General features: G+C 32.8%; 1 protein-coding gene across 1 annotated transcript in view; it reads left to right on the top strand.

The window, feature by feature from the left end:
- The first annotated feature begins 4501 nt into the window (after nucleotides 1–4501).
- LOC130973385 (oxysterol-binding protein-related protein 4C-like) overlaps nucleotides 4502–27173 on the top strand; it is a 30696-nt gene continuing 8024 nt past the window's right edge. The window contains exon 1 of the mRNA XM_057897881.1: nucleotides 4502–4607. Coding sequence (XP_057753864.1) covers nucleotides 4605–4607 — 3 coding nt within the window. The 5' untranslated portion in view covers nucleotides 4502–4604. The remainder of the gene's footprint in view (nucleotides 4608–27173) is intronic.

Below are 27173 nucleotides of genomic sequence, written 5' to 3'. Positions count from 1 at the left end.
CAGTTTTGCTCAGCTTTCACCTAAAATAGCAAAGAGAAATAGAATTTGAAAATACAATTATCCATATCCACTCAGCACAATTATCCATATCCACTCGTTGTTTTGTTGACTTTTAATTCCACTTTCTACTTTTAATTCTACAATAGGGTTATTGACTTATTGGCCATAGACCGAGACAATAACCCTATGAAATAAAGGCAGAGAAATTCTACAATAGTTCCAATCAACCAAAACAGCAAAGACAAAAAGAGAAGCTGGTTTCACACATCTTACTAAACTTTATAGAAAACAACTAAAAGGCTTCACATTAAAGATAAAAGACCAAGATGAACTGCAACATGTCTACTCACACACCAACCCATTATAAAACCTTAAACACCAAGCAAAATTCCAAGCCAAACACCACAAACAACATAAATCAAGCTCACCCAAAAAAAAGAATTTTTTTTTTCAAAATAATAATAATAATTTAAAGGGCCAGTTAATTACTTCAAGTCAATGTCATGGAATAATTGACAAAATTCAGTTCCAAAATTAAAGCAAACAGCAGAAAATGCTGCTCAGAAAAAATATAACAGCTTAAAAAATCACAAAAAAAGTTACAAACTTTGGTCAATTAACACACACCCGAGATAATGAAAACAAAATAAAATAAAGATTGAGGATCAAACTTAAAAAGGGTCACAAGACAGGATTTGAGTAACTGTATGAAGAAGAGCAAACTTAGTGTTGCAACGGTTTCATGGAGCAAAATTAAAGAGCTGTGATAGAAGCAGCAGAGAGGATAGTTATGTGAAAGTGAAGTGAGTGAGTGAAAACACAGAAACAGAAAAACAAAGACATTAACTATATAAGAAGATGCATGAGTGAAAAGAAATGCAAAATTTAGAAATATATTATTATTATTATTATTATGAAGTCATGAAATAAAAATAAAAAATAAGTGAAACATAGACGAGAACATGATCCTAGCCCTTAAAATTGACCAAATCCCTGATGCTATGTTTGTTTGAGTGGAAAATGGAAGGAAAGAAAAGGGAGGAAAGAAAATGGGAAGGAAAATGATTATTTTTCATTGTTTGATTGAAGACGAAAATTAAGGGGAAAGAAAATGGATGGAAAAAAAATTGGTGGGGCCCACCAATTTTTTTTCTCTCCAACATTGGAAAGAAAATGGAGAGAAAACTAATGTTTCTCTTTCTACTTCCAATACTACCCCTTCACTTTTTTCAATATATATTATAATATAGGGGTAAAATTATTTTTTTATAACATTTCTTTCCTTCTTATTTTCTTCCAACCAAACACATCTAAAGAAAATAAAAATCCACTCAATTTCTTTCCTTTCCTTTCTTTCCTTTCTATTTTCTTCTTCTCTATTTCTTTCCTTTCAACCAAACATAGCCTGAAGCATATTTAGTACTATGATAGTGACTTCACTAGTATTTTAAAGCACAAAAAATAAAATTAGTTCTATGCCATTAAAAAAATATTAAACCAAATATAAGATTGATAATGACAATCAACAAAGAATTAAATAGTAAGTATTTTCTTCTTTCATCACTGTCTTAGTTCCTTTAAACTCTCTGATTTGCTCATCAATTTTATAGTGATAAACTAAAAGTCATTAAGAGAGACAATAATCTGTTTAGTCAAAAAGGTAAAAACAATACATATTTAAGCTAGATAAATAATAAGGATCAAATTCTTTGTAACATTACATGCATATTTAAACCAAATGCCTATTTCTGCTATTGACTACCAGGAAAGAATTAAAATAGTACTATTAATTTGGTTTCAACTTTCAATAGACATGCAGCTTTTTAATTTTCTTCTGAGTTTTATAAAAATGATTTGTAACATTCTCTATGAATTATAATTAGCCAAACTTCAAAGATTTAGAGTTGTATTACTAATTATGATATAAATGAAACACTCGTATATGAAATAACATCAAATAGCGTGCTATGGTGAATCATAATAGATGTAGTGAAAAATCAAAAATCAAAAATCAAAGAACAGAATCAACTCAAGTACAGAACAGAAAAAAATAAAAGCATTAAGAAATTATAACAAAAATCAAGAATCAAGAATAGCAACCAAGAGAATACTAGAGAATTGTAGAAAATATGCCAACCAAGAATCAAGAAATTTAAAAATCATAACTAAAAACAAGTACTACAATACTTAGGAACAAATCAGAATTAACTCAAGAACAGAACAGAAAAACAAATAGAAGCAGTGAAAAATCAGACCAAAAAAAATCAAGAACCAACCTGTGTCAGAGGCTCCATTCTTGATGATGCAGACAGAGAGTGGCAGAGTGCAGGGAGGAGTGGAGGAAGACGCAGTGGCTGCCTGAAAGGGAAAGGCGTTGGACGACGACGGCTGGACGGGGCTCGATGATGGAGGGCGAAGGGGGCATTCAAAGAACTTCCATAGAGGAGAAAGACGTAGTGTTTGCCCAGTTGAGTGATTTAGCCTTCTTCCTCCTTTAGATTCTTTAAATTCCGTGGGTGACTAGCTACCGAGATCAATGCAGTCGATTATTGCTAGAATTTTGCCGTTTTGGTGCACTTCAGAGGGGAGGGGACACGAATAATATTAGGAGAAGATGAAGAACAGATTGATTTTTTAATTTTTGATATGTTTTGCTTTGCTTTAGAGGAGGACACTAATGATTAGGGGAATTGGAGAAGACAAAGAAAGATTAATTTTTTATTTTTTTAATATGTTTTTGTTTTGTTGTTTAAATTATTTGAAACTATAAAATTAGGATTAATTGAATTTTAAAATTTGATTAATTTACAAGTGTATTTTTGTCTAATTAAATAAAATAAGAATGTTTAAGACTTTTTATAAAATTAAATAAAAAATATTTTTTTATTTTTATTTAATTAAAGAAATATATTAGTAAAAATGGTGATATATATATTTAAAAAATAATAAATGCTGATATGAAAAAAAATGCCATATAATTTATTACTATTTATCCATATTTTAAATATATTGGTACGTATGAATTTATCATCGTACTATAACAATTACCTTTCAAAAATTTTGGGTGTTACAATGTATTGCCACGCGTCCATCACGTTATATGCATACTGACCCATCACGTTTATGGCGTATTGAGCCTGCCATTTATCCGCGTCTATCCCCGATATATACATCGAAAAAGTTCATTTCTAACAAAAATATACATGTTTTTCATATGAAAAAAAAAAATGAGCCATAAATGGAAAGCCAATCAAACCAAGTATTGGCTAAAAACTAGTTCTTACTTGATGTCCCATCATAGCCTTGTTTGCCACCTCAATATTGATGTTTGGCGATAACGTTTTTCGTTAATAAAAATAGATTCACTTGATTGTTGAATGGGTTTTTTTTTTTGGTCAAACTAATACTATTTTTAAAGTTTTTTTAATATTTTGGATTATTTTATTAGCTATATTATTTTTCATGTACTATTTTGATAATTTATTTTCTTAAATTTAGTGAGATAAAAAAAATTTGTGTAAAAATAATCTAAAAAAATGAAATCATAAAATAATGCAAAGTAAGAGATTGATATTACCTTTTTAGTTAGTAACTCTGTTCCATCGTACATATAATTAAGTATCGTTACGTTTAATTCAATAAAAATAAAGTTTTACATTTTTAATTTAATAATAATATTCTCATTTTATATATCAAAGCCGGATTCAAGATTTTCTATTAAATAAATTATCATAATATGTTTTTCTCTGTGGAAAAAGTATATGAGGATCACTAAGATCTATTATTTATTCTTTTATTGAGACAAAGTTGAGAGGTCAATTTTTAATTTGTTATAAAAAAATATCTTATTTATTCAGGCGTTTGAAAATAATGATAAGCTAGCGTATTAATAATTATAATTATCAATAACAATAACAATAATAATATTTTTTACACTAAATATAATACAAAGTATAAGACCTTTTTTTCCGTCAGCTTCTTATTTAATTAAATTGCCCTCAATTATATTTTAACAATAAATGCCATAGTTTTTTAAGTATCTCACTAGTCTAATTTATATTATTTTTTATTTCACCGCTAATTTGTAAATTGATTATAGTCATTCAACAATTCTCAAAATATTTCATCTACATATGAGCCATTAAAATAAGAGAAACTATAAAAATTTAATTTTTAGTTAACTAACACTAAATAATTTTAAAAATTTATAATTTATAATTTAGAATACAGAATTAAAAATTTAAAATTAAAAATTAAAAATTTAAGATCTAAAATTTAAAATAAATAAAATAATTTTAAAAGAATTGACTGAAAAAAATTATTATTTCTCTTAAGATAATTTGTAGAAAATGTTGTACGAATTTAACCACAGCCAAACATTCAAAAAGAAAGGTTCATTATCAAACTCTAGGTATTTCTTTTCCCACCGAATCCAAAGCCTCATGCAAAGACTCCCTTCAATAATATATAGTTCAATTTATTATACCCATCAAACATATATAGCTTCCATATTCTAACACTCTTCAGAGAGAACAGATCAGAGCACTAATTAATATAATCTGTTCATTGTTCACCTTCAATAATTCTCATCCCATTTTCTTATTATGGTACGCACCTTCTTCTGATATCTTATTCTTTCTATGCCTTCTAAGTTTGAATTCCTTTTTATTTCATATATCTTCATTCATGTATGGTGCCTAGAACAAATAACACATAATATTATGGTCAAAAGTTAATATTAGGATGATATTTACTTACTAAATCATGCCAGGTGTACAATTAGTAGATAAGTTAGATGTTAAATAGTTTGTAAGTTTTGTTAGATTCTTCTAGATTAGTTAGGTCACTATTTTGTGCATCCAGCTATACATATATAAAGCCAACATTCTTTTTTTTTCCCCAAGTCAAGTTTAATACATAATTTTTTTTAATTCGACTCACCTTCTTCTTTATTCATGTGGTGTGTTAGCTTAATAGCTTTTGCTTGTTTAATTATTTTGCTGTTATAGCTTTATTTGTTCAGCGTTCATATATCACCTTGCTACTCTATCTTTTTTTTCCTTTTCTTTTTTTCTTTCTTGAGATTTGTATATTTTTTATTTATTTATAAATTATCCACAAAATAAACAACCTAAAGAGAAGTCTTCAGTTCTCCGAGGATCTTCTATACATGTTCTCTACCAAGCTTACTTAATTCGAATTCGTAAGCAAGAAAAATGGAAACTACATTATCCTTGAGTGGATAACCATAGTATTTTCATGGTTGAACTTTTCTCTTCTGCTATTTTGAATGATGATGTAGAATAAAATAATTTTGCCTATTATAAATGATTAATGCTAAAGAACAAACACTATAAAATACCAATTTCAATTCATTATAATAGGTTGTCAAATAAAATCAGTATAAGCTTTATCAATTATATTAGATGTACATCAAAATGAGCGATTAAAATTAATTATTAATATAAAATATATATTAAAATATAAAATATATATTAAAAATAAATTAAATAATATATATTTATATATAAATATATAGTAATTAACTTTAGTAATCAATTTTAGAGGATAAATAATATTTTTAAAAATTTACTAAAAACGAGTTTTTATTATATTTAGATTTTAAATTTTTAATTAAATTTTGAATTTTTTAATTTAATTATTTTTTAATTAAATATTGACTACTGTGTAATGTTGTTTTCCAAAAAGAATTTCATATATATATATATATATATATATATATAATAATGAGGATAATAATGATTGTAATAAAATATAAAAATTTTATATATATTGTCCATATATAATTTTATAATTTTATTTTCCAATGTATCATATGCCATTGTTTTCTTCTTCTTGGTGTGAACCGCAATAACGCACTACAAATAAGGAAGGTGCACTATAAAGCCTATCATTATGGCTGTTACCTTCTTTGTAATAATTCTTGTCTTCTTTTTATGGTCCTTTTCAAGCTCATGTTGGTTTTATTTTTTAAGGAAATTTGTACGAGATTTTAATTTGTATATATTATTTTGTGAATGTTGGCTTGCAAAGTTTTTAAAGTTTTTTTATAATTTTTTTATTATCATTTTCATATATTTAATGAGTGTGTTTTTTTTTCTAAGAAATTCTTGCATAAATTAATATAAGTTTAGATAGTATCTGTATGTATAGAAGAACAAAATGGTATGGTACTATGGTATCCTAAGCTCTAAGGTAGCGTTTGGTGGAGAGACAGAGACAGAAAGACTGAGACTGAGAGACAGAGACTAAGAGACAGGGATTGAAATAAATCTCAGTATTCTGTTTGGTGCAAAATGAGAGACAGGAAGTGAAATAAGAATGAAACTCTAATTTAATTTGCACAAAGGGTAAAATTGGAATTAATTAATTGAAATGAAAGTATTTTAGGTATAAAATGTTATTAAAGTTTCAGTCTCCATCTCTAAAAATTTCAGTCTCCTGTGTCCCTACTTTTTGGAGGTACTGAAATACTGAAATTTTGAAGACAGAAACAGAAATTTTAGTACCAGTCTCTAAACTAACAAACACAATACTGAGTCTCAGTCTCTCAGTCTCTATCTCAGTACCTGAAAACAAACGCTACCTAAGGAAATGAGAAATCATATATGTACATATATATATAGGCTGATTCATACATAAAGGTGGAAAAATGATAAATTTTCTTTTTTTTAGCATTGTAGTCCTGCAGTCGATCAAAAATAAATAATTTAAATTTAAATTAAAAATAATAAATTAACTTTAAAAGTAATAAAATATACTTTTTTATAAATAATATTTTAAAAAAATATATACTAAATTTATTTTAATTTTATATGTAATATATAAAAATAAATTCTCTTAATTTTTTTTCGTAAAGTATGATTTTTTATTTTATATTCTTTAAATGAGAGTAAAAATATATTATTTAACAAATTAAATAATAAAATAATATTTTATTAAATAATTGAAAAAAATAAAAAATCTATTTCCGTAATAAATAGACAGAATCTTTCTAAACGAAAAAATGAGCAATAAATTGTGTCAATAGAATAAGGTTATATATTTAAATTTGTTTATAAATTAAATTTAATTAAATTGAATAAAATTTAGAAGGATAATAATTTAACTGATTTTTATTATATTTAATTAATTTAAATTTAATTAATAAAAAACTTAGATGTGTAGTATTATCTTTATGAGAATACAATAATTAAATCAATCACCTTGTGGCTGTGAGTCATGACACGAGATATGACGGTACAATAAATAAATAAAATAAAGTATATTTTCTTTAATTGGGGGATGAGTATCCGCATGGTTATCACTTATCACATTCAACACGTGCAATAAATAAATAAAATAAAGTCTTGTCTAAAGGTATATTTTAAAATATTAAAAAATTATTTATTAAAATTAAATTTTTATATTTTTAATATATCAATATAGCAAAAGTTAAACATTTCATTATTATAAGAGTAGAAAATATTTTTAAAAATATAATCTAACTAAATTTATAAAATAATTAGAATAATAAAATAATTTTTTTGCTAAATATTAAAGATTATAAGTAATTTATCGGATAATGAGTATTATATATAGTAATTTTTTTATTATAAAAAAATAATATTTATTATTTATTAAAAATAATATTTATTATAATATAACTTGGTTAAAAAGATACAGATTTAAAAAAAATATTAGAGAAATAAATTATTTTTGTGATTAAATTCAATTAAATTTTTTTATGTCTTTTTTTACTAAAAATTTTAATTATTACTTTTAAATTATTGAATTAATTCAATTAAACTTATTATCAAAATAACTTTGTCAGATAAACTTTAATGCCAGCCGGTGAGATTTCCACCGCAATTGGCGAGGGATATTAAATTCTTGTTTTGTAGTATTTTTTTATATATTATATATATTTTATTTTATGTCTCTTCTGCATCGTCTCTATCCACACTTTAATTAACGTAACTCGGCTTTAATGCATTGCATGTAGTCATGTACACCTGTGCTGCTTTGGCTTCATCTACGTGGTGGGTGCTGAGCCTTTGTCTTTTACTAACTAACTAACTAATATTTAAGTCTATAATAATATTATAAAATAATTTTTTGTGACTAATTTTTTCAAATAAAACATGTGTTAGTATTTAATATTTATTTTGAAACAAAAGATAATAATATTTAACATTCTTATAATAAAATTTATTACATTATTTTTATAATAATTTTATATTTGTATAATTAATTAAAATTTTTGTTAAATTGAAAAAAGACAAAGATAGTATTATCATACTTTTAAGTGTCAATTCTGTGTGTTTGATACTAAAAAGATCTATAAATCAAGAAATCACTTTCAAAAAAAAGGTCACAAGACTAAAATCTCATGTCAAAAAACCAAGATAAAAAACTTTGGACCAAAGAGGTCCTCCACAATTAGCTGACAGACATTTAAGGATGACCGATATTTGTTGATTTGCATAATTTAGTAGCCATTTGATAATCATCAGTTGGGCATGTCAGGATTGACTAGATCTGTTAACAGGGTTAAACCGATGGGTAGGTGGTTGATTAAGGAAATTTGACGAATAATCGTTCGAAGGTCTGTAAGAATAAATTGATAAGCGGTTGGCAGATTAGTGGTTGGTTTATCGGAAAAAAGTTAATGGTTAGTTAGACTATTTTTAATAGAAAATTTATTTTAGTTTTTATTTATGATTTATTTGTTATAAAAAATAATTTTATATTTATTTTTGTGTCATAAATAATAAATAAGAATTAAAAAAATTTTTTTATTAAAAAAATTAACTTTAATCTTTATTATGATTCCACTTAATTAATTAATTAAAATAATTAAAATTTATATAATTATTATTTTTTTACAATAATATTATTAAAATTTATAAATTCAAAAATAATTTACTATTCAAAATATTAATATTAAAAAAATTAATAACTTTATATATAACAATAGTACATAATATATAATTCGAAATTAAACTAATTTGTAAAATTACACAATATAAAGAAAAAAATAATGGAGCTCTATAGTTGACGACAAGTACTATAAAATTGTTATATGTGTTCAATTAAATCTTCTTTCGACTGTTAATGCTACTGCCTATTTTAAAGTTGGACATTTCTTTAGAAAAATTGATGGTACAATGCAAAATCTTCTTCTCTCAATTGAAGTTGTGATAAGCCATTTTCGACATCGTCAAATTCTAAGCCTTGAGCAAAATTTTCTGCAAAACTATCTTTTTTATCCTCAACAATCATATTATGCAATATAATATAAGTTCTCATTATGTTTGCAAGCTTCTTCTTTTTCCAAAAACACGCTGGACCACATATAATTGCAAAGCATGCTTGCAACACTCCGAATGCTCGCTCTATGTATTTTCTTTACTCTTCTTGGTATTGTGTGATGCCGTATTTTACAACCCACACTACTAACCGGCAAGTGCACCGGGTCGTACCAAGTAATACCTTACGTGAGTAAGGGTCGATCCTACGAGAATTGATGGATCAATCAACAATAGTGTTTGATAGGATTAGTTAGACAAACAGAAAATAGTGTTGGAAGTTCAAGGAGCATTAAACAGTAAATTAAGAATTTCAGAAAGCAAGCAGCGATGAGTTGGGAATAAAATATGGAGAAGATAGTTAAGGTTTCAAAGTTATCTATTTTCCGGATTAACTTTTATTACTAATTAATTTAATCATGCAAGATTTAATTTCATGGCAAACTATATGTGACTAGACCCTAATTCCTTAGACCTTTCTAGTCTCCTCTAAAATTCATTAATTGCCAATTCATTGGTCAATTAATTCCAATTAGAGGGTGATGATCAATTTCTAGTTTATATGCCAAAAGAATCCTAATTATCCACAAATAAGGGGATTATATGTCACGTATCCCGTTAAATACAAACAATTAAAAATTCAGTGTAATATGTTTTCAAGTTGTTGTTCAAGTAAAGAGTTTTTCCAAGTTTTATGAGAACTAAATTAGAACATGGGTCATACTTCCGTTCCACCCACGTTCATAAAATAAAGAGCGAACACAGTTATTGAAATATAAATCAAGACATGAATTAAATTAAAAAGATCAAACGAATCAATCCATGAAAATAGACAGAGCTCCTCACCTTAATAATGGAGGATTAGTTGCTCATGGTTCAGAGAATAAAAAATAATGGTTCTCGTAACAATGTTCGTGTCTAAATGTACAGAGTTCCTATTTGTAACTAATCCTAATTAAATTTAAAATCTAATTATCTAAAACTAAAAATAATAATCTTTTCCTAAAAGATAAGATTTGAATTTAAATTCGAATTAATTCACAAGTCTTCAGCTGATGGATGGGGACCACTTGCTTTGTCCATTCTGCAGCTTCTAATCTGTGTTTTCTGGGCTGGAAACTGGGTCAAAAACAGCCCAGAATTCATAACCAGCGTTTTCTGTGTTATTGCAGATCGCGCATGTGACGCGTCCACGTCGTCCACGTGCTCGCGTCATTTGTGCAGATTCTAGTCCACGCGTTCGCGTCAGGCTCGCGATCGCGTCATTGCGATTTCTCCATTCCGCGCGGTCGCGTGAGTCATGCGTCTGCATCGGTCTTCGCTGATCATCTCTTTGGTTTCTTCTTTTTCTCTGTAGAAACTACATCAAATCCCTCCGAATGCTACCTTAAATAAATCAAATTGCACAAAACTCAAAATAGCATTCATAGTGGCTAAAATACAATTAATTCTTAATTAAACTCAACAAATTAGATGCAAATTCACTAGAAAAAGATAGATAAGATGCTCACGCATCATTGTACAAATAACTTGCGTTTCTCCCCTTGTGACTTTGATATTGATTTTACAAACGTGGCCCATTCAAAATAAATACCATATGCTAAATAGTATCCTATAGTATAATTATTACCATTAATAGTATAATTTACCTCCGAAGCACGGTCATTTTGAATATTATCGAACATTGGTGAACGATCTAACATATTGATATCGTTATTTGAATCAGAAACTCCAAAGAACGCATGTCATATCCAAAGGCCTAAAGAAGCTACAACCTCAAGTACTATGGTTGCAATCCCACGATACTTGTGTACATACCTTTTCACGCATCTGGATAATTTTTCTATCACCAATGTATGCAGTCAATGCTACCCAATGTGTCAGGAAAGCCACGCCCTATGTCATTTGTAGCAGGCATCATACATCATTTGAATTTGATTTTCGCAAGTATTCATCCTCGAACACCGAAATAAGACCTTCAACAAATTTTTTCAAGCATTCAATTGTGGTGTTCTCGCCTATGCACACATAATCATCAACAACGTCAGCTACTACGCTATATACTAACATCCGTATTACAACAGTGCATTTTTGGAGTGGTGACAAGCCTTTTTTCCCAGTTGCATCGACCCTCTGTTGAAAATACAGATAGACATCTGAGAGAGCTTCTACTATCCAAAAGAACACATGTCTTCTCATTCGAAATCTCCGTCGAAAAATGTTAGCATTATACACCGACTCATCTGAAAAGTAATCTTGAAAAAGGTGATCATGTCCTACTTCTCGATCTCTGTTGATCCATCTACACGGAGTTGGGATAGAGCTTCTATCGATATCTTCTTCTTCTAAATCATTGAATAAACAGTCATTGATCCAATTATCCATGAGTGTGTTATCTCGTCGTCTTTTTTTACCATACAAAGCCTCATTAAACACATCATCAAAATTTCTAACCATATCTTGAAATGTATTTTTAGTATTCTTTTGAGGTGAGGAACTAGATTTAAACTGGAGTTTGTGACTCATTGATAGTTGATATTTATAAGTGTGTCTACAACAATTAGCTACTTTTCAACGGGTAGTTTTGCTACTTTTCAACGGGTAGTTCTGCAACAGCTACTTAACGGCTAATTTTTCTTGTCTAAGTTTAAAACGACTAGTTTTGCAACGGTTACTTTCATAAACAATAACGGCACAATAATATTAACTAATTTTAGAAGTTACATCACAAATGAATAAAACAGACTACATCACATACGGTAATACACAATAAAAGTAAAGCATACTACTTAACTGAACGAATACAAGAAACTATTAAGTAAACCATTTATTGATTATTTTCTCACATGCAATCTCATGAAGAGCTCGTCGTTTTTTACTCATTGTAATCGTGTCACCATTAAGTATTTGCATATCCATTTCTCTTTTCCTTTCCTTAGCCATCCTTTCCATTTTTCTTTCCGTTGCATTTATTTCCATTTCTTTTAATATACCTCTGAATTTGTAATTCTTGTTCTTTCATCGCCACTTGAATTTGTAACTCATTTTCTTTGATTGCCATAATCTTTGCTCTATGTTCCATCTCCTTTTCTCCTTTTTTTCCTATCCATTAGTTTCTTTTCCCTAACATTCTTAATATCTTCCATGAGAGATAACTTCTTAACAACTGATGATTTTTCTCTTTAAGATCTTTAGATATTTGTACTTTTTTCTTACCTTTTTTCTTACTCTTCTTTGATCCTTGTGGGCGAATAGGAGAGTCCACATCGATTTCGTCAGTCAACGGTATTTTTGGATTTGATGATGATGAGTATACTCCAGTTAAACTAATCTTGATTCTCTTTAAGCCTCCACTTTGTGTAGGTAGTTGGCTTCTCTATTTTTGCTCCAAACGAAGCATATTCCAATGCCTCTCAAAAGTGAATTTTTTACCATAATTTATGGAATAAAGTTTATAAGCCAACTCTTTTATATCATCAGCATTCAAACCACTCCTTATGTTTTGACTAGTTTAATCGTAGCAACCAGCAAATTGTGCAACTGCTTTGTTGATCTTATTCCATCGTTTCTTACATGCAACTGTCCCCCTTTTCATGTCGGTACTGAATTCTACACAATAGCTGTGAATTCGACTCCAAAATATTTTGCCCTTTTGGTCGATACCAACTAGAGGGTCAATAACTATGCACTGATCAACATCTCATCCTCTTCCCATTACTAGTATCAAATACTGTCTTGCCTACGATTTTAATGTCATCATCATTGAAGTCGCTAGTATCTAATCCATGAGGATTGGCAAAATCTAAATATTGCGAATTTGGACTAGATTATATCAGAGTCTAAAGGGATGGGTTAGAAGAACCACCAACCCTAAATGAGTCATGTCTCGATGCATTGAATTGAGTTAGAAATAGAAAATGTAGTATTTGTGAATTTTGATTATGTGGTTGGAATATAGAAAATTGATTATTATAAGAAACTTGAAAATTGAAAGTAGAAAGATTGTGTGGATTTGGATTTTGAAATATATTTGATAGTGTGAAGGTTTAATTTGGAATTTGAGAGTTTGAAGTTTGAGATTATTGGTTATTTGGAGTTTGAGAAAATTTTGTAAGAAATTGAAAAAAGAATTGGATTGGTTTAGATCCATTTTTCTGAATGAAAAATAATATCAGTAGAACTTTGATTACGTAAATTTGAAAGAATATGAAGAAGAGTAGAAGAAATTGTGAGAATAGAAGTATATGTAAGTAGCATATATAGAGTAATAAAATTTTAATTTATTAATAATAACAGTAACATAGTAATGGTCATATATTTGTAAGTGTGTCCGCAACAAACAGATACTTTTGCAACGGCTAATTTTGTAACGACTATTTAACGGCTAGTATTGTAACGACTAATTTTGTAATGTGGTTAGCATTTTAAATTTTATAAATAAAAAAAAATAATCCAACCAAAAATTATTTTGTAATATGTAAAAATTAAATTTATTTTTTATGTAAACAAATTTAATTAATTATAATTTAATATGACAATATAAACAATATTCAATATTAATTTAATATAATTATTTATATTAATTATGATTTAAATAATTAATATAAGTAATTAATATTAATTATTGATTAAATAGAGATATAATTATTAATAAATTTATTATGATTTAATTATTTAATATAATTATTTATTAATTATAAATTTATATAATTATTTATTTTTATAATAACTTGTCACGTGACACGTTATTATTGGACAATGAAAGTCTTTGTTCAGAGGCACTCTCTCTTCTTAAAAAGTACGCAGGGACTCTCTTTTCTTCTTCTCCAATGGCTGGCCTATGCTTTTGTCAGAAATAGGGCCTCGTATTTTGGTTGTTGGAGTTGCTCTCAGTCGAACATTATATTGGTCATCTCGTGAACTAATTAAAGTAGGATGACAATTGATTGACCAGTTAAGCTAATTAGCTAGCGATCAGTTAGTGGACTAAGGTTGAAAAAACAAGTTGGTCAGTGAGTACTTGATTAGTCTGCAAAAGGTTGACTAGTTGAGTCCGTTGGAAGTCAATCGATCTATTGGTCGGTTATTGACTTCATCAGCCATAGGTAATCCATCAGATTCTTGTGATAAATAGGTTAGCAATAGGCCTGGTTAGGGCGGACTGGTAGGAAATTCAATCAGTTAGTCCTAGTTGGTCAGTAAACAGTCAGTTAATCAAGGTCACTCGAGAAACGTGATATTAATTGGATTGGACAATGACTGGATACGGATGGTAATAGACTCCATGGGGCATAGACCTCTCTCCCACCTCCCGTTTTTGTTTAGTAAAATGACTTCCGTTCCCACTTCATTTTTGTCATGGGTCCCCATTTATTTTCTCACGGTAGAGGCAGATACCCGCGGACATTTATGGATATTAAATTTTAATATTTTTTGAAAAACTAATACAATCATATTAAAATCTAATACAATTCAACTAAATATATCAAATTAAAACACAATTCAAAGGCAAATTCAACATAATCAATAGACACACAAATCTCCAACATACAAATTAAAATAAAATAAACATAGAAAAACTTCCAACAAAATAATATAACAACTTTTAGTGCTCGATCATAGTTCGGTGATAGTACTCTCTTCTTATAATGACACAAATTTAAATAATTAGCTATTGTTTTTGTGGAGGTTGGCTGCTGTATAGCTCGTCTAACGATGAGTAACTGCAAGCTTTAGCATCAAGATGAGTTATACTTCGGCAATGAGAGAATAGTGAATGGGTACCTTCAAAAGGCACTCTGACGCTCAAGTTAGTAAGTAAATAATAAGTTTTGCAAATTGTAATATATTAAAATGATTTTCTTACCTTTCTTTTATATTTGGAATGAGATGTATTCGGTTATATTTCCAAAAATCTCACTTAAATGAGGAATAATAAGGTTTTAGAATGTTATTATACGTTTTGGTATTTTCATAACTGAACTATAGTGTTTATAGTCGAGTTATAACGGTGACATATTAGCCCCAAGCTTGGCCTGGTGATATTTTGATAAAGCAAGTTGAGCTTTTTAAGTTATAACTCGGCAATATAAGTTATAGGTATGGAGCCCCAAATCAACTTACTTTATTAAAATATAATAATTTAAAAATAGGAGATGATTGAAGTTAACGTGTATGAAAAAGTGTAGTAGTCCTTTCATTGATTGTATCATTTGCATTTTCCAATACAATCTGGTCCGTTGATGAGGAAGGGAAATAACGGTCAGAATTTTTTTTATGGAACTGAATGGTTTCATTAAATATGGTATTTTGAGTTATTATTGAAATTTTGAAGGGATTCATAAAAGCAACTTTGCTTTCTTTGAAGTGGTTTGTGAAGTCATAAAACTATGAGTATAAAAGGTTAGTTTACTTTATTTGTTTATCTGTTCTACCATTTCTTCTTCTTTTTCTTCTTTTCTATTTTTCTTTCGAAAAAATTATAGGTGAGAAAAAAGAAAAGAAAAAATTGAAAGATGATGATGATGACTCTTACAAGTGGGTTAGCGAGGATGTTACAATTTGAGGTTCTCTTTTTGTGGATACGAGCAGTGTAGGTGAGATTAACGTTTCAAAAATAGTTCGAAGAGATTTTGGAGTGAAGGTTGAGTTGCTGCCATGTGCCGGGGCTGATCGTATTTTTCATGAAAAAATAATTTTTTAGTACTTTTACATGCATAGCTGTGTTCTTGAAAAATTTCGTGTAAAACTGCTTTTTACTGTTTTTGAATGTGATATGTTGAAACAACTAAACAGTGAGCCTTCTTAACTTCACTCAAATGGTTAAGCTCTTTTGAGAACTTTTGAAATTTTGATGGAGTTTTTGGAAATAAAGCTCTCTGTTGAGTTATTTTTTTCCTTTGTTTCAAACTAAAGGGGTTTGGAAGGGAGTTTGGGTTAATTTGAATAGTGCTCCAAGTTTTTCTATCTTCAAACTCTATAAGTCATCCTTTAAAGATTTTTAGAAAATATTTTTGAAAGTAAAGTCGGTCGACGAGAATTTTTCCTTCTATTTGGACGCGCATTTAGGTGAGAAGTTTTCACTGTTTTGGTGTTCATAGCCACAACATATTTTGGGTCCAAAAGAGACAACTGCTCAAAATGAATGTATAATAGAGTTTGGTGAGGTTGTTAATAGAAAAAAACTTAATATCTATATTCTTTCGCAAAGCATGTAAGACGACCTTATTTGCGGCTTTGATACGTAAAAATTTGATTTCACGTATAACCGGCAAGTATACCAGGTCGTATCAAGTAATAAAACTCACTAAGAGTGAGGTTGATCCCACGGAGATTGGTAGATTAAGCAACTTTAGTTTAATGATAGATTTAGTCAAGCAAACATGGTTTTGATTTTATGAGCATTGTGATTTTTGAACATAATTGCAGGAATTTAAATGGCAAGGAATTTAAAGAACTGGAATATAGAAATAAAATGAAAGTAAATAACTGAAACTTAAAATGCAAGAAACTTAAATGACATCAAAGATAAATTGCAAGGAATTAAAGGTTGCAGAAATTTAAAGAGCATAAGAGCAAAGAGCAAGAAATAAAGAGACAGAATGTAGATGACAAGAATAATAAATTGCAAGAATGTAGAAGGGAAATGGGGTAATGGGTGTTCAAAATACTAAGAGCAAAAGAAATGAGAATTAATGATGGACAAAATCATTAGGGATCAGAGATGCAAATTCTCATGAATTGATGTTGATCAATTCCTTCTCAATCATGGGTATAGATCCATGGCAAGTGGGTAATTGAATCCCAATCTCTTGGTGATCCAATTTCTCTCAACATAACCAATTGCCACTCTCGTGATCTAATTGTTCATGAGAAGAGATGAAGCTCAATTTCTAATCCAAGCCACACAATTTCCAGAATCTCAACTTAGGGAGGTTACATCCCACATACCAACCAAAGTGTATTGATTAAGGAGATTATGAAAGGATGAACTCTAAACTGAACTATGTGGTTCATTTCTCAAATTCACCACACAATTCATATAGATTAACCCCTCTCTCGATGGTGATTGAATCTTTGAAGAATAAGAGTTTCCTCTTGGATTAACCACTTGAATTGAGAAGGAGAAGATGATTTATCAATGCATTCAAACAAGCAGAGCTCTTCCCCCTAATGAAAGTGGGGTTTAGTGAATCATAGCTCCAATTTCTACAACAAATGCCATAAAATGAAAATTAAACTAAGTGTTAAGAAGGATGAAGAAGAAGAAGAAAATGCTTAAAAACTCAAAAATGAAAAGTTCCAAGAAGAACCAAAATAGCTTTCCGGTATCCTCCCGGAAAATGTAAAAAAGTTCTCCAAGTAAAAGTGCTAGTAAGTAAAAGTCCCTAAAAGTCTAGAAAAAGTGTCAAAAATCCCCTTAAAGTACAAACTCCTTCTCTATTTATATTAGTCCTAAAACTCCTTCAAAGATCTTCAATTGGGCTAGCAATGTGGGCTTCCTCTTTGTTGAATTCTTAGCTCAATGGGAGAAGTGTTGCTAAACATGGAAGGAGGAGTTCATTCATAATGCTTCTGGCCCAATGCCTTGGCGTTTTTGCCAATAACGCTAGCCTTAATGCACGTTGGCAACGTGCATTGTGTTTTCCTGGGAGTGAGCTTTGAGACTTGGGCGTTGCTAGCCCAAGTTGTTGTTAACAACTTGTTTTTCTTCTTCTTGACTCTACATTCATGCTTAATGTTGCCCAGAATTTGAGTATCAATTCTCTGCTTCAATATAGACTATCATACATCATTGGAAAGCTCAGAGTGTCTTCTTTCTAATGCATTTGGAATCATCTCAATTGGATTTTTCTAGCTCAAGTTATGCTTTCTCAAAGAAGGTAAGATCAGGCTGCCAAGTTGTTGCTGAACACGCCCCTTTCTTCTCAAGTTGGCAACGTGCCAAGCCTCCCAAGGCTGAAACATGGGGCTGGCGTTGTCCTCAAACACGCCTCCTTGTTGGCACGTTGGCAACGTGCTCGTGCTCCCCTCCAGGGCTGCTTTCTAGCCTTCAACTTTGCTTGTCACGTTGCCTTGGAATACGCCTCTAGAGCTTGGCGTTGGCAACGTGCTCGAGTGAGGGAAAGTTGCTCTCCAAACTTGTTTGCTGCGTTGTTGTGGATAAAGCCCATGCATTTCAGCGTTGGCAACGTTGGCTTCCTTTCCTGGACAGCCTCCTTGCTTGGCATTGTCACAAAACACTCCAACTCTTCCTGGAGTTAGCAACGTGCTCGAGCCATCCTCAAGGGCTCATTCATGCTTCCTTGAATTTCAACCTCATTTCCTTATTTTTTTGGGGCCTAAAGATGACTCTGATTCGAGCTTTCATTTCATGCTCTACTATAGACTATTATATATGGTTGGAAAGCTCTGAATGTCAGCTTTCCAACGCAACTGGAAGCACTCAATTTGGATCTCTATAACTCAAGTTATGCTCGTTTGAAGGAGACAGGGTCAGGCTGCCAAAATCGCACACGTTTTTGGTGAAAACGCCCTTGTTTCCAGCGTTGCCAACGTGCTCAGATTCTGAAGCTCTAAATGAAGCCAGATTTTGAAGCTTCAAATGAATGCCAATCCCATACTATGATATATGGTTGGAAAGCTCTGGATGTCTACTTTCAAATGCCGTTGGAATCACCTCATTTGGAGCTTTGTAGCTCAAGATATACTCCATTGAAGGAGGTAAGGTCAGGCTGTCCAGCTCACCAGCGTTTTTGGCAAACACTCCTTTGTATTTCCAAGTTGCCAACGTGGGTTGCTTCATTCCAAGGTTGCCTAGCTGCTGGCGTTGTTGATGAACACGCCCTTATAACTCCAAGTTAGCAACGTGCTAACTTTATCCTCCTTGTCAAGCTTCCTAGCGTTGTCACTGAACACGCCTTCGGAACTCAATGTTGGCAACGTGCTCGAGCTATCATCCAGGGCTATCTCCTTCCTAAACCAAGCTTTCTTGCTACGTTGCTTGCCTGCGTTGTCCTCAAACATGCCTATAGAACTTGGCGTTGGCAACGTGCATGCCTCTTCCTATGAGTGCTCCTGGCGTTGTTATGGAACACGCCCTTGTTCTTGGAGTTGGCAACGTGCCACCCTTCCTCATGGCTCCATGCTTGCTGCCTTGAGTTGTTGCCAAACACGCCAGTAGTAATCCAAGTTAGCAACGTGCAAGTCCTCTGCTTCCTTACCAAGCTTGAAATGTTCTCAAGCCTTCTTGCTTCATCACCTAACATAAACCAAAGAAACTTCCTCAATGTATTGCTATTCTATGCACCCAATTTCAAGAGATTCATTCATACTAATGCATTTATAAGTTTCTTGAATTATTTGCATGAATTTGGCCAAATTTCACTTAGTTCTTGGTTCATGAATGCATGGAAAAAAAGTTCACAAAATTGCTTATTTATTCCAAAGAAAATGAATGAAGCTAAGCTAAAATTAACTAAACTAACTAGTAAAAATGGCAAATATGCGAATGCATCACAACACTAAACTTAAACCTTGCTTGTCCTCAAGCAACAAAAGAACTATGCACAAAGATTTCTTTTAATTGGAATGAGTTGAGGAATAGCTTGTAATACCTTGGTGAGTGAAGTGATTAAGTGATAGTGGGGTGAACTCTGAATTATGTGTTCATGCAAGGGTCCCAGTGCTTATCAGTCCTTACATTTTGGAAGTCTTAGATCTTAGGACTTTCATTCAAATGATATCATGGAAATCTCTCTATAGGTAATCACCTTGAAACAGCTCATAGTTTATGTGTCTTGGCCTTGACTCTAAGTGTCATGTCTCAAAGCGGCTCTTTAGATAAGCTTTCAATCAATACTCCCAAACCAGTTGGTTTTAAGGTATTAGGTGTTGAAACACCCCTTAGGATTTACTTGCTCAAGCCTCTCTCTTTGACACAATTCTACCACAAGAATTTAACTAGGATAGTAACTCTTTGAGTTCTTATTTCCTTCTTTTTCTTCCTAGTAATTGATGCTCAGAGTCTTTTGCCATGTTCTTTTGTTTTTTTTTTTTTTTGTTTCTTTTGCTTTCTTTTGTTGCTGCTTCTTGGATCAATAAGTGTTTGAGAATCTCCATAATACTTCTTTGAACTCTATTTCCTGCCTATGAGCTCCCATGCAAGTTTTCACAAACATGCAACCTCAATACACAATCATACAACTAGAACCACCACTTCTCTTAATCTTTTGCTTGCCTCAAAATAGATTTTTGACTCCTCAATCATTCTTTTCAAAGAAATGTTCTCTGTTTGCATTTTCATAGGTATTGAATGCAAGCAATTTCAAGAGTATGGTGTTATGATATATCAAACATCTTAGTTATTGAACTATAAAGAAGTTATACTAAGCAGACAAACAGGGGTACAATATCACTTTCAATCATAGTAGTTTGAATACAAGACAATCACTCAACAATACAACCTTTTAGAGTTTACTTGCTTTACTCCTTATCATCATCATTGTTGGTCTTTATATCCCTCTTTGTCTCTTTGGTTGATGATGCTTGATCCTTTTCAAGATTGAAGTGATCGCCTACAATGAACTTTGAAAGTTGCTTGTCCCCAAGCACTTGAGAGATGGTTAGCATGCATGTATGCTTGTGATCTTCTAGACATAAGTTGGTGTGGGGACACCAAACTTAGTTCCTTGCTTACTTTTATATGCAGTGGAATGAATACATGTAAGAAACATCAAGTGCTTCTATTAAGGAAATAAAATCTAAATTAAAAGTAGCAATTGTTAAGTAGTTTTTCTGATTGTTTGGAGCTAGTGACTAATCATGCAAAGGGTTAAAATATGTCTTTAATAAAACTTTTTGGTGGAACACCAAACTTAGCACCTCACATTCACCTTTGAATTCTGTTGGTGTGTAACACCAAACTTAGCTCCTTACAATGCAGATAAATATACTTAACTCTTTTATTGAATTAACTAAGAAAAGAAGACTACCTTTGGTTGGGTTGCCTCCCAACAAGCGCTTTTTTATCGTCATTAGCTTGACGGTTGTCCCTCTTTAGGGCGGATGATGATCATAGTGCCTTAATCCTTCCCCTCTCACCGTGAGCTTCCTTCCAGTATCATTCTTGATGATTTCCACATGTTCAAGTGAGAGGATTTTGTTCACTGTGTAGTATCCAAAAAAGTGTGGAGATGTCTCTATTGGTTGGTAAGTTAGCATCACTTTATCCCCTGGTGAGAAGTCTTCAGTGGAGATTTTCTTGTTTCTCCATCCTCTTGGCATTTTCTTCTTGGGACTCTCTTCTTTTCCAGGCGATAGTTCAGGTTTTGGGGTCTCAATTTTTGGACGGTCCTTGCTATGAATCTTAAATGCTGACTTTGATTGCAACTTCTCCTCTATTCTTTGAGCTTGTTGCAGCACCTCCACCTCTTCATTTTCTTTCCAGCATGAGCTTGGAAGTGCCTCATCAGGTGCCTCTTTCAAGTTTGGATCTATGGAATCAATCTTCATACACTCTTCCTCTTGGGTGGAGTCTTGCAAATTCTTGAAGACATGGAACACTATATGCTCATCATGCACCCTTAGCATTAATTCTCCTTTTTCGACATCTATCAATGCCCTGGCAGTAGCTAAAAAGGGCCTCCCTAGAATAATGGGAGTGTTGTCATCTTCCTCTATGTCTAGGATGACAAAGTCAACTGGGAGGAAAAATTTGTCCACCTTTACTAAAACATTCTCTACAACCCCGAGTGCTTGCTGAATAGATTTATCCGCCATTTGAAGGGCTATCTTTGTAGGTTTCAATTCATGAATCTGAAGCTTCCTCATCAAAGATAGAGGCATCAGATTTATGCTTGCACCAAGACCACAAAATGCTCTCTCAATCATCATGTTGCCTATTGTGCAGGGGATGTGAAAGCTCCCTGGGTCTTTCATCTTCTTTGGCAACTTTTTCTGGATGATGGCACTACACTCCCTGGTCATCACAACCGTTTGTCCCTCTTTCAAGGATCTTTTCTTTGTCAACAATTCCTTCATGAACTTAGTATATAGGGGCATCTGTTCAAGTGCTTTAATGAAGGGGATGTTGATGTGTAGTGTCTTGAATATTTCCAAGAATTTAGAATATTGCTTCTCTTTGTTCTCTTCTTTAAACCTTTGAGGGTATGGGAGCATTGGTTGGTATGCTTTCACTGCCTCCTTCTTAGCTAATTTATCACTTTGTGTATAGGTTTCTTGCTCCTGCTTTTGTTCCTTCACCTCTTCTTTTAAGCCTTCTTTGATGTGCTCTTCCTGAGTAATGGCTTCTGTCTCCACTTTCTTCCCACTTCTCAGGGTGATTGCTTTACACTCCTCCCATTTTATGGCTTTTTCTGTGTCTCTTGGGTTGGGTATCGTATCACTTGAAAGAACATTGGTTGGCCGTTCAGCTTGTTTGGCTAATTGTCCCACTTGTCGCTCAATATTCTTTATGGTGGCATCATGTTCCTTTTGTCCCTTGATTAAGGTTTGAGTGCTTTGAACAAGTGCTTGTGTGGTTTGAGTAAGTGCTTGCAAGGTGGCTTCAAGATTGGAGATTCTGGTCTCATGATGGTCAATTGGGGATATGATGGGGGTTGATTGTTGTTGTTGGAAGTTATTGGGAGGATTAGTGTGGTAATTTTGTGAGTTGGATATTGGTGCAGGAAAGTTGTTTAGGTGAGTTTGTGAATTATTATGAGGTGGTTGATATGTGTTTTGTGTTTTTCTATATTGGTTAGTGTTGGTAGCATGGTGATTTTGGTTATTTGTGTTACGGGTGTGGTTGTGGTTGTTGTTCTTTTGCCAATGGTTTTCACCCCACTTTAGATTGGGATGATTTTTCCAGGATGGGTTGTATGTATCACCATGAAATTCTTCCTGAGAATTTGAAGTATTCTGCATGTACTGAACTTGTTCTTGTGGCTGTTCAACAGTGGTCCCTTCACTTTGACCCCATTCAAGTGATGATTGATTTGTTGTTCACTGATGCTAGTTGGAGACCATCCATTCTCTTTGTTATCATTTCCATTTGTTGTTGGATCTGTTGGTGCATTAACTTATTTTGTGCCAAGATAACGTCAACACCTTCAAGCTCCATTACGCCTTTCTTTGGGGCCGGGTTATGTTGCCTCTCTGATGAGTAATAGTACTGATTATTTGCCACAATCTCAATGAGGTCTTGAGCCTCTTCAGCAGTTTTCATCATGTTAAGTGATCCTCCTGATGAGTAGTCTAGTCCCTTCCTTGCTTCTAAGTTTAAGCCTTCATAGAAGTTTTGGAGTTTGACCCAATCACTAAACATGTCAGGTGGACATCTTCTCATTAGTGCCTTATATCTTTTCCAGGCTTCATACAATGACTCCCCTTCCATTTGCCTGAAAGTTTGAACCTCTGTCTTCAACTTGATGATTCTTTGAGGTGGGTAGAACTTTGCTAGAAATCTGCCCATCAGGTCATTCCAATTGTCGAGGCTTTCCTTGGGGAATGACTCTAGCCATTGAGTGGCCTTGTCCTTCAAAGAGAATGGGAATAGCAGCAGTTTGTAGACATCTGGATGCACTCCATTTGTCTTCACTGTATTGCATATCCTCAGAAAAATAGACAAATGTTGATTTGGGTCTTCAAGAGGTCCCCCTCCATAGGAGCAGTTGTTTTGTACCAAAGTGATGAGTTGGGGTTTTAACTCAAAGTTATTGGCCTGAACATTTGGAGTGGCAATACTGCTCCCACAATGTTTTGGATCAGGGATGGTGTAAGAAGATAACACCCTTCTAGGTGGTCCATCATTGTTGTTGACCCCTCCAGGAGGATTGTGCATGTCGTCCTCTATGACTTGGTCTTCTCCCTCTGATTCCTCTTCACCAACTATCCCCTTTCCTCTTTCTGCTCTCCTTACCCTTCGGAGGGTTCTCTCGTCCTCAATATTAAGTCTATTAGCTCCTGACATACACAAACAAAACCAAAATCACAAGTGAAACACTCTAGAACTAGAGTGGAATTGGAGTTAGTGAAACAAAGTATCAAACAGTTAGTGGGCTTAACAAAAACAATAATAAAAAAAATGCTTAATCTAAACTACCATTCACTTAATCATTGTCAATCTTTTCCAATCCCCGGCAACGGCGCCAAAAACTTGATACGTAAAAATTTGATTTCACGTATAACCGGCAGGTATACCGGGTCGTATCAAGTAATAAAACTCACTAAGAGTGAGGTCGATCCCACGGAGATTGGTATATTAAGCAACTTTAGTTTAATGATGGATTTAGTCAAGCAAACATGGTTTTGATTTTATGAGCATTGTGATTTTTGAACATAATTGCAGGAATTTAAATGGAAAGGAATTTAAAGAACTGGAATATAGAAATAAAATGAAAGTAAATAACTGAAACTTAAAATGCAAGAAACTTAAATGACATCAAAGATAAATTGTAAGGAATTAAAGGTTGCAGAAATTTAAAGAGCATAAGAGCAAAGAGCAAGAAATAAAGAGACAGAATGTAGATGACAAGAATAATAAATTGCAAGAATGTAGAAGGGAAATAGGGTAATGGGTGTTCAAACAACTAAGAGCAAAAGAAATGAGAATTAATGATGGACAGAATCATTAGGGATCAGAGATGCAAATTCTCATGAATTGATGTTGATCAATTCCTTCTCAATCATGGGTATAGATCCATGGCAAGTGGGTAATTGAATTCCAATCTCTTGGTGATCCAATTTCTCTCAACATAACCAATTGCCACTCTCGTGATCTAATTGTTCATGAGAAGAGATGAAGCTCAATTTCTAATCCAAGCCACACAATTTCCAGAATCTCAACTTAGGGAGGTTACATCCCACATACCAACCAAAGTGTATTGATTAAGGAGATTATGAAAGGATGAACTCTAACCTGAACTATGTGGTTCATTTCTCAAATTCACCACACAATTCATATAGATTAACCCCTCTCTCGATGGTGATTGAATCTTTGAAGAACAAGAGTTTCCTCTTGGATTAACCACTTGAATTGAGAAGGAGAAGATGATTTATCAATGCATTCAAACAAGCAGAGCTCTTCCCCCTAATGAAAGTGGGGTTTAGTGAATCATAGCTCCAATTTCAACAACAATTTCCATAAATGAAAATTAAACTAAGTGTCAAGAAGGATGAAGAAGAAGAAGAAAATGTTTAAAAACTCAAAAATGAAAAGTTCCAAGAAGAACCAAAATAGCTTTCCGGTATCTTCCCGGAAAATGCAAAAAAGTTCTCCAAGTAAAAGTGCTAGTAAGTAAAAGTCCCTAAAAGTCTAGAAAAAGTGTCAAAAGTCCCCTAAAAGTACAAACTCCTTCTCTATTTATATTAGTCCTAAAACTCCTTCAAAGATCTTCAATTGGGCTAGCAATGTGGGCTTCCTCTTTGTTGAATTCTTAGCTCAATGGGAGAAGTGTTGCTAAACATGGAAGGAGGAGTTCATTCATAATGCTTCTGGCCCAATGGCTTGGCGTTTTTGCTAATAACGCTAGCCTTAATGCACATTGGCAACGTGCATTGTGTTTTCCTGGGAGTGAGCTTTGAGACTTGGGCATTGCTAGCCCAAGTTGTTGTTAACAACTTATTTTTCTTCTTCTTGACTCTACATTCATGCTTAATATTGCCCAGAATTTGAGTATCAATCCTCTACTTCAATATAGACTATCATACAACATTGGAAAGCTTAGAGTGTCTTCTTTCTAATGCATTTGGAATCATCTCAATTGGATTTTTCTAGCTCAAGTTATGCTTCTTCAAAGAAGGTAAGGTCAGGCTGCCAAGTTGTTGCTGAACACGCCCCTTTCTTCTCAAGTTGGCAACGTGCCAAGCCTCCCAAGGCTGAAACATGGGGCTGGCGTTGTCCTCAAACACGCCTCCTTGTTGGCACGTTGGCAACGTGCTCGTGCTCCCCTCCAGGGCTGCTTTCTAGCCTTCAACTTTGCTTGTCACGTTGCCTTGGAACACGCCTCTAGAGCTTGGCGTTGGCAACGTGCTCGAGTGAGGGAAAGTTGCTCTCCAAACTTGTTTGCTGCGTTGTTGTGGATAAATCCCATGCATTTCAGCGTTGGCAATGTTGGCTTCCTTTCCTAGACAGCCTCCTTGCTTGGCGTTGTCACAAAACACTCCAACTCTTCCTGGAGTTAGCAACGTGCTCGAGCCATCCTCAAGGGCTCATTCATGCTTCCTTGAATTTCAACCTCATTTCCTTGTTTTTTTGGGGCCTAAAGATGACTCTGATTCGAGCTTTCATTTCATGCTTCACTATATACTATTATATATGGTTGGAAAGCTCTGAATGTCAGCTTTCCAACGCAACTAGAAGCACTCAATTTGGATCTCTATAACTCAAGTTATGCTCGTTTGAAGGAGACAGGGTCAGGCTGCCAAAATTGCACACGTTTTTGGTGAAAACGCCTTTGTTTCCAGCGTTGCCAACGTGCTCAGATTCTGAAGCTCTAAATGAAGCCAGCTTTTGAAGCTTCAAATGAATGCCAATCCCATACTATGATATATGGTTGGAAAGCTCTGGATGTCTACTTTCAAATGTCGTTGGAATCACCTCATTTGGAGCTTTGTAGCTCAAGATATACTCCATTGAAGGAGGTAAGGTCAGGCTGTCCAGCTCACCAGCGTTTTTGCCAAACACTCCTTTGTATTTCCAAGTTGCCAACGTGGGTTGCTTCATTCCAAGGTTGCCTAGCTGCTGGCGTTGTTGATGAACACGCCCTTATAACTCCAAGTTAGCAACGTGCTAACTTTATCCTCCTTGTCAAGCTTCCTAGCGTTGTCATTGAACACGCCTTCGGAACTCAATGTTGGCAA

Source organism: Arachis stenosperma, chromosome 4, assembly GCF_014773155.1.
Source record: "Arachis stenosperma cultivar V10309 chromosome 4, arast.V10309.gnm1.PFL2, whole genome shotgun sequence".
In the NCBI taxonomy this organism is placed as follows: Eukaryota; Viridiplantae; Streptophyta; class Magnoliopsida; order Fabales; family Fabaceae; genus Arachis; species Arachis stenosperma.
The sequence above is the reverse complement of the archived record's forward strand: the minus strand, read 5'-3'. Positions and strand labels throughout refer to the sequence as shown.